The 8,569-nt window shown below is 38.4% G+C and overlaps 1 protein-coding gene across 1 annotated transcript; it reads left to right on the forward strand.

Moving 5' to 3' along the window:
- Window positions 1-529: 529 nt before the first annotated feature.
- On the forward strand, window positions 530-8,130 carry LOC306887721 (zinc finger protein 16-like). Its single transcript, XM_079445708.1, has 3 exons — window positions 530-1,358; window positions 4,238-4,414; window positions 5,064-8,130. Exons 1-3 carry the CDS (start codon window positions 668-670, stop codon window positions 5,771-5,773), a joined length of 1,578 nt encoding a protein of 525 aa, XP_079301834.1. The 5' UTR covers window positions 530-667; the 3' UTR covers window positions 5,774-8,130.
- The last annotated feature ends 439 nt before the right edge of the window (window positions 8,131-8,569 follow it).

Below are 8,569 nucleotides of genomic sequence, written 5' to 3' on the forward strand. Positions count from 1 at the left end.
GCACATTGTAAGACTAGAAAATGCAAGTCTTCTTTTAAGAAAATAGGCACATATAGGCATTTGAACGATTTAGCGTATAAACAAATGCCACAGATCAGATTATGGGTGAAAGGAACTGAAATGTCTTTCCTGGCTGACAGCAGGGCTAGTAATTCTGTAATTATGGATGAAATAGATCCAATTCCAAAATTAAGCAGAGATTTAGTTTGGTCAACTTCTGCATCTGGCCACACTGTGAAAGAAGATTTCAGTGTTTCATTGAGTATGGCAAGCCGTTTTGACTTTTATTCATTCTCAGGATATGAATTATTGATATCAACAACTCAGTTTTTACTAGTTCAAATGTTAATTCTTAATATCAGGAATTAAATTGCGAAGGACGCAGCTATGAAAACAGAGCCTTCTTTGATATGTGTAACAGATAACAAACTTTGTTTGATGTTTTCATTTTCAGTCTTCACAATTTCATTCAATCAGATTTTCCACGACACTACTACTACTTTAGCGGCTACAGGGAGGCTCAGTAGGGGGCGCTGTTTATTTTGTCAACTTCCGAAGTGGGAGGAAGTTCGTCTGGTGTTTTATGGTGTCTCTCTCTGCTGTATCCTCAGTGTCCATCGCGATCAAAACACTGTCCCATCTGCGCTGAGTGCCTGCGCTCTTCAGCATGAGCCGAAAGAGAAACCACTGCTATATGGAAACAGGCCCGTCGTCGGAGTCCCAGGCCGCCTTTATGGACAACGCGGGGTCCTTCAGCCGAGACGAGGAGGATTTGTCCGAGCTCGAGCCCGACGAGCAGCTGGTGTGCTCGGTGACCGAGATCACGGAGCACCTGGGCAGGAACATCACGGTGGTGCTGGAGTCCGCGCTGTCCGAGATACGCAAGCTGGTCAGCGTCCGGATCAGAGTCCTAAAGATGGAGCTCCGCGAAAAAACCGACGAGATCGAGCTGCTCCGAGCCAAGCTGGAGTCGACGGAGAAAGACGGGAGGGGGTCTAACTCCAGCAGCCTGGACTTCAGGAAAGCAGAGCATCAACCAGGCCAGAAACACGGCGCCGACCCGAAGAAAGCCAAACCCGGGACGCCCGTGGTGAAGAAGGAGAACATCAACGCGATCTGCGACTATCTGATGAAGGATAAGAACCAGCGGGGCGCTGCTGAAGTGGAGAGCGACCACAGCAACCAGGCCTTTGGGTCCGAAGTGCAGCCGCAAGCGTCTCTGAGCCTGTGGACGGACAGCGGAGTCCCGGACACCGACGCTGACACGGACATCTTCAGCATGCTGCCGTCCGCCAGCAAGCGCATGTATGACTATGAGTGGATGACAGGAGTCGAGCTCAACTCAGCTGAGTTTAAAGGTACTGCTTAATCATGTAACCTAAATTATTGTAGACACGGACCGGTAGTGTGCATGTAGTTGTTTGTAATATGCATGCATTGTATGTTACATTTAGTTTGCATGCATTGTCGAATCCATATAGTGTCTATAATATGTATGCATGCCATGCATTGCAACATGTATATAGATGAATATAGTTTTCATGTATCGTGGTATAGCCTACGTTTTCTTTTTAGTATGCGTCTAGTTGATTCTAGTATGTGTCTAGTTGATATGCAGTAGTGAACATTTGAAGTGGATAAAAAAAAATCATCAAAGTTGTCCTAAGACAATAAAACATCTTGGTTTTAGGACAACTGTGATGAAAGGTTTTGATCCACCTGAAATGTTGACAATTGTAGTATGCTTGTTGTCGCATAAAATATGCATGCATTGTGTCATGTTTGCATATAGTTTATAGTGTGCATGCATTATAGTATATAGATGAATGCAGTTGTGTAAAGTATGCATGTGTATAGTTTGTATGCTTTCTTTGTAGTAAATATGTAGTATGCATGCATTACATGCGTGTTTGTAGTATGCATTCATTGACGTATGCATACATTTAATAAATGATTTCCCCCAATTGCTCCTTTTGCCTTCAGTCTGAAGAAACAATCAATCATTTGTTTTGGGACTGTCTATTGTAAAGTATTTTGGGTTGACTTTTCCAATTTTGTTAAAAAATATTTATATCCAAATTTCTGTATAACCCCCAAAATTGTGTATTTTGGTTATTCTTTAAATTTAGACCCTTCTCACTGCAAATTTATTATTAATCTATTGATATTTCTTGCTAAATTTTACATTCATAAATGTAAATTTTCAAAGAAAACTCCTTATTTTTTTATTTTCAGGAAAGATTTTGATATGTATGTAAACTCGTTGAGTAACTCTAATAATTATATTGCATGTAAGACTCTCTTATGGTGTAAATCTTATAAAATAACTTGGTATGCTTTGGATTATTGTTTGTAACCCTCACTGTTTGTTTTATTGTTCTCTCTTTGTCTTTGTAATTGTTGCTTTGTTATTGCATAATAAAAAAAAACATTTAATAAATGACATGCATTACAAAATATATAGATGCATATAACTCTATAAAGTATGCACTCATTGCAGTATGTATATAGGTGCATATAGCAGAGATATATACACTCACCTAAAGGATTATTAGGAACACCTGTTCAATTTCTCATTAATGCAATTATCTAATCAACCAATCACATGGCAGTTGCTTCAATGCATTTAGGGGTGTGGTCCTGGTCAAGACAATCTCCTGAACTCCAAACTGAATGTCAGAATGGGAAAGAAAGGTGATTTAAGCAATTTTGAGCGTGGCATGGTTGTTGGTGCCAGACGGGCCGGTCTGAGTATTTCACAATCTGCTCAGTTACTGGGATTTTCACACACAACCATTTCTAGGGTTTACAAAGAATGGTGAGAAAAGGGAAAAACATCCAGTATGCGGCAGTCCTGTGGGCGAAAATGCCTTGTTGATGCTAGAGGTCAGAGGAGAATGGGCCGACTGATTCAAGCTGATAGAAGAGCAACTTTGACTGAAATAACCACTCGTTACAACCGTGGTATGCAGCAAAGCATTTGTGAAGCCACAACACGCACAACCTTGAGGCGGATGGGCTACAACAGCAAAAGACCCCACCGGGTACCACTCATCTCCACTACAAATAGGAAAAAGAGGCTACAATTTGCACGAGCTCACCAAAATTGGACGGTTGAAGACTGGAAAAATGTTGCCTGGTCTGATGAGTCTCGATTTCTGTTGAGACATTCAGATGGTAGAGTCAGAATTTGGCGTAAACAGAATGAGAACATGGATCCATCATGCCTTGTTACCACTGTGCAGGCTGGTGGTGGTGGTGTAATGGTGTGGGGGATGTTTTCTTGGCACACTTTAGGCCCCTTAGTGCCAATTGGGCATCGTTTAAATGCCTCGGCCTACCTGAGCATTGTTTCTGACCATGTCCATCCCTTTATGACCACCATGTACCCATCCTCTGATGGCTACTTCCAGCAGGATAATGCACCATGTCACAAAGCTCGAATCATTTCAAATTGGTTTCTTGAACATGACAATGAGTTCACTGTACTAAAATGGCCCCCACAGTCACCAGATCTCAACCCAATAAAGCATCTTTGGGATGTGGTGGAACGGGAGCTTCGTGCCCTGGATGTGCATCCCACAAATCTCCATCAACTGCAAGATGCTATCCTATCAATATGGGCCAACATTTCTAAAGAATGCTTTCAGCACCTTGTTGAATCAATGCCACGTAGAATTAAGGCAGTTCTGAAGGCGAAAGGGGGTCAAACACAGTATTAGTATGGTGTTCCTAATAATCCTTTAGGTGAGTGTATATAGAGTTGTAACTTTTAGTTTTAGTTACTTTTTCTTATTTGTAAGTCGCTTTGGACAAACGCGTCTGCTAAATGACAAAAGTAAAAGTAAGTAAGTATATAGCATCAATGTATTACGTACATATTTACATGCAATATACGTTCTTTGTAGTGTTTAATTGCATATTGTATGCATATTACTGTCCATTGCCCATTTATGCATGCATTGTAGCATGCATACATGTTTTATGTTGTTGCTGCAATATATTATGTAATATTTTCAGATTTCACAAATGCTCGTCAGATTTAAATACACTACATCAAATTTAATGCTGCCTCACTTCAGTTATACATATAATTCATAGTTAGTGACTGCTGACATTTGAAAGGTGTTTGAAGGAAAAAAAAAAAAAAAAAAAATCTAAATTTCAAGTTCAACATCATCTGAATAAATTAACAGTACCCAGCTGTATTCATCCATGTACTCCTCTGCTTCTTTAGGTGATACTGAAACAAAATGTGAAGATGTTCCCACTGTAGATGACGAGGATGAAACCGAAGACTCTGAAGGAGGAAGAGGAAGTCTGAGGTCAGTGTCTGACCATTTTCCTCTGGACACTCAGGGCTCCCCGCGGGAAGACAGGAGCAGCCCAGCGGAGGACAGTATGGACAGATCAGGTCAGTGTTTTCTAAGAAAGAGAATGTTTCAGTTTCAGTGCGAACTCTACATGAATGCAGCTGGGAAGCATTATGGGTTGTGCACCTCTGACCCTGATGTTAAAATTTGATTGATCTTTATCTATTTTTATTAAATTCAATAATTGATCCTTACCCTTAAACTTGTTTACTGTGAGTTTTTAGTCGTAGTCTTGAGATTTGAATATATTAAATAAAAAAACTTATTCCTGTGTTGCAAAGCTGAATTTTCAGCATAATAACAGTCTTCAGTGACACGTGATCCTTCAGAAAGCATTCTAATATGATGATTTGGTGCTCAAGAAATATATATAAAAATACATATTTTTAGAGAAAACAATGCATATTTTTCAGAATTCTTTGATGAAAATAAAGTTGAATAGAACAGCATTTATCTGAAATATAAATATTTTATGCATTATAATAATTTGTCATTTGAATGCATCCTTGCTAAAAAAAAAAAAAAAAAAAAAAATTATCCCCAAACATTTGAACTAGCGTGTATGTATGACAACGTTAGTCACAATACATTGTATAAAAATCTTTTGTGTTCTTTTTCACATAAAAATCCTTTTAAATCCTTTTAATGTGATTTGGAAATATGAATTGATTTACTTACCGTCTTTTCCAGATCAGCAGTTCTCCTCTCACACCTTCATCTGCCCCTTCTGTGGAACCCTTTGCCCTGACTCCTCTTTCCTGGAGGAGCACGTCAAACTCATGCATCACGACGAGAGCACTCTGCAGTCTGCCCCGAGCGGTTCTTCCTCTCGCGGAAAGGGTGACTCGGGCGAGGCGGGCCGAGCTTTGGGAGGGACACAAAGACCTGTTGGCCGGGGTGCACGGGAGAAGAAAGTGGAGGGCGGATATGAGTGCGGCGACTGCGGGCGTCATTTCAACTATCTGGGCAACCTGCGGCAGCACCAGCGCATCCACACCGGCGAGAAGCCCTTCGTTTGCCCCGAGTGTGGAGAGCGTTTCCGGCACGCCGCGCGTCTCAAGAGCCACCGCCTCAGCCACAGCGGAGCCCAGAGCCCCTTCCCCTGCCCACAGTGCGGTAAGGGCTTCCCAGTGCTGTCCGGACTGAAACGCCACCAGCGCGTGCACACAGGAGAGAGTCCCTATGCTTGTCCCCAATGCGGACGCAGATTTAAAGAGCTGGGCAATTTATACACACACATGCGCATTCACAGCGGCGCTACGCCCTACTCCTGCTACCAGTGTGGGCGGAGCTTCAGGCATCTGGGAACATATAAGAGTCATCGTTGTTTGCCGACTACCCAGTTAGCCAGTGGCCACAGTCCTGCATGGGCGCAGGAAGACAAGGTGCAAACCGGGTAACAGCTGAGTGACAGATGTATACAAAAAGTGGTTTGTTACTTTCCTCGACTGCTGGTTCAGGACCCATTTCAAGTCCGAGAAAGAAGCTCAGCCGCAGAGAAATGTGAGAGAGGTCGTTATGACAATAAAACAACATCAGGTTTCATCGTAAATATGAAGCTGTATGAATAAAGACATCTTTGTCATTCAAGTTAGTTAACGTCATCTTTAACCGTAACTTGCTGCTTGTTAAATGTTCGTTTTTTGAAACATTTTGCAATAATTTCTTCCAGTGTCAAACAAAAGGTGTTTGAGTGTCCATACACAGTATTTCAAGACTGCACTAAATATAATTTGATGTGTTTTAAATTTTTTTTTAAAATTCAGATATTTTGTAAAAAGTGATTCTGACTCTGTTTAGAAGCAGAAAACAGGGTGAGATTAACAGAGTGAAATATGCCTTATAACAACTAATTCAACAATAGTAAGTCTTTTAAGTTAAATAATCAATCATTAATAATGATTCAACATGACATTCCCTTACAAAACCTTACAAAAAAGTACCATGGTGTGAGATTGTACTACAACATTATTTAGATGCATATCTGTTGTATTGAATAATTACCATTTTTTATATATATATATATATGTGCTGTCAAGTGATTAATCGCATTCAAAATAAGTTTGTTTACATAATGTGTGTGTACTGTGTATATGAATTATGTATATATATATATATATACAAACGCATGCATATATTTAAGAAAGATGTTACGTATATTCATTATACTTGTATGTAATATACGAATATAAATGTATATAGTTTTAAAATACATGCATGTGTTTGTATTTATATATACATAAATATACACAGGACACATACATATATTATGTAAAAAAAAAAACTTATTTTGAATGCGATTTAATCGTTTGACAGCACTCATATATATATATATATATATATATATATGAGGTGATGACGTGATGTACAAATAAAATCTCTTATTTGCTCAAAAATAAATGGTAATGTGAAATATTGTTACAATTTAAATACATTTTAAAATGTAATTTATTCATGTGATGGCAATTTTACTCCAGTTTTCGGTGTCACGCGATCCTTCAGAATTAATTTCCTATGCTGATTTGGTGCTTAAGAATAATTTCATTTTTGTTTTGCTGTATGTTTATATTTAATTAGAATTTTTTTTTTTTTTTCATTTTTTAGATCAACTTGATGCATCCTTGCCAAATGAAACTAGGCTATTCCTAAAAAACAAACAAACAAAAAAACTTAGACCATAAACGTTTGCTCAATTGTGACATCACAGTTGGCAATTGATGTTGAAAAGATGTCAGTTTGAAAAACGGGTAAAAAAAAAAAACAGGTCAAATATGCAAATCAAACTGACGTCAAAAACTTGACATGACATTGATTTAAAGTTGAATTTCAAAAATATATTGGCCTACATATACATTAAACCAATATCAGAGTGGGATTAACTCACTGTTTTTACCTTATTACCACTGGAAGAAATTGCCATCCAAACTGAATTTAAAATGAAGTTGTTGATCAAGTTTTGACTAATATTTGATGTCAAATTGATATCAAGGTGCCAGCAGAGAATACCATGGTAATGCGTCCAAAGCCAATCATTAGTATCCAATAATCAAGTCTGATCATAAATGCATGTGAAAATGTGTAAGATAAAACAGGAAATATTATTTTACATATTTACAAGTTACATTCTAAGTGTTATTAGGGTTGCCCAGCATATAACTAATGTATCCATTTTTAATATAATTGAAAGTTGGTTCAAAATCATGATGCAGGAATGATTAAACTGCACTGCAGTGTCATTTTGAAAAGATACTACAAACCTGTGGTCACGAGTGGTTATGTTTTGAGCGTGTGAGTGCTGCCATCGTGTGGATGGCTTATCTTACTGCATCACCGGGACAGACAGCGTATCTGTATGTTTTCAATTTGTTTTAATTATGTGATCGCACTATTAACTTTTTTTTAAAATATATATATTAGTGAATTTGTTTATACATGTCTACCTGTATTTTAACAACTTATAAGTTTGGAAAAATATACCTGAATGGAAAGATTTACAAAAGATGTGTCATTCAGAAATGAACCTGGACACGCTTATAATGGAAATGACTGTATGAAGTTTATTAAGTGATGGAAATACAAGCTATCCATCAGATTTATTTACTTTCCCACAGCGTTGATCTCTAAATAGCCTGAATATTACAGATTAAATAGCACAAAAATGGTACAATTTGTAATTTCTCTACCTTGAATGTTCTGCTCAAGGCAAACTGTACTGAAATAAACTGAACTGTAACTAATAAATACTCTTAAGATATGGTTCAAGTTATGTATTTGTAAGCGGTTGTTGACATCATGACACGCTATTGAAGCACATTAAATATAACACTTGTGTATGAGGTGATGTGTTTGTTTTTTAACCTGCATTGAAATTGCTATGGACCCAAACAGCTATGGAGTGCTCTTGACAGGTCGAATGCTGTTGCAGTCATTCCTGCTGTAAATGTCTCTCAGAAATGCATGAGAAAACGTCGCTGTGACATTTAAGAGAGGGGAACATGTATGTCAGGAGAGACTGAAAGAACATTCAGCCAACAATTTTTCTTTATTAGAGGGTGACAAGTCTCCGTCAGTAATCACGACGTCTTAACACACTGCCAGCTGAACTTGTCATTTGTACAGGAGATTGCAGGGCTGTGTGTGACTGCAAGAATATTTTCTAGGAAACCACTTTGAGGAAAAGCAACAAATTATCATGC

This window comes from Barbus barbus (genome assembly GCF_936440315.1).
Source record: "Barbus barbus genome assembly, chromosome: 2".
NCBI lineage: Eukaryota > Metazoa > Chordata > Actinopteri > Cypriniformes > Cyprinidae > Barbus > Barbus barbus.

Coding starts and splice junctions, on each gene's coding strand:
- LOC306887721 (XM_079445708.1), top strand. CDS start 668: ATGAGCCGAAAGAGAAACCACTGCTATATGGAAACAGGCCCGTCGTCG. Junction 1,359..4,237: donor CAACTCAGCTGAGTTTAAAG/GTACTGCTTAAT, acceptor CTGCTTCTTTAG/GTGATACTGAAACAAAATGT. Junction 4,415..5,063: donor GGACAGTATGGACAGATCAG/GTCAGTGTTTTC, acceptor CGTCTTTTCCAG/ATCAGCAGTTCTCCTCTCAC.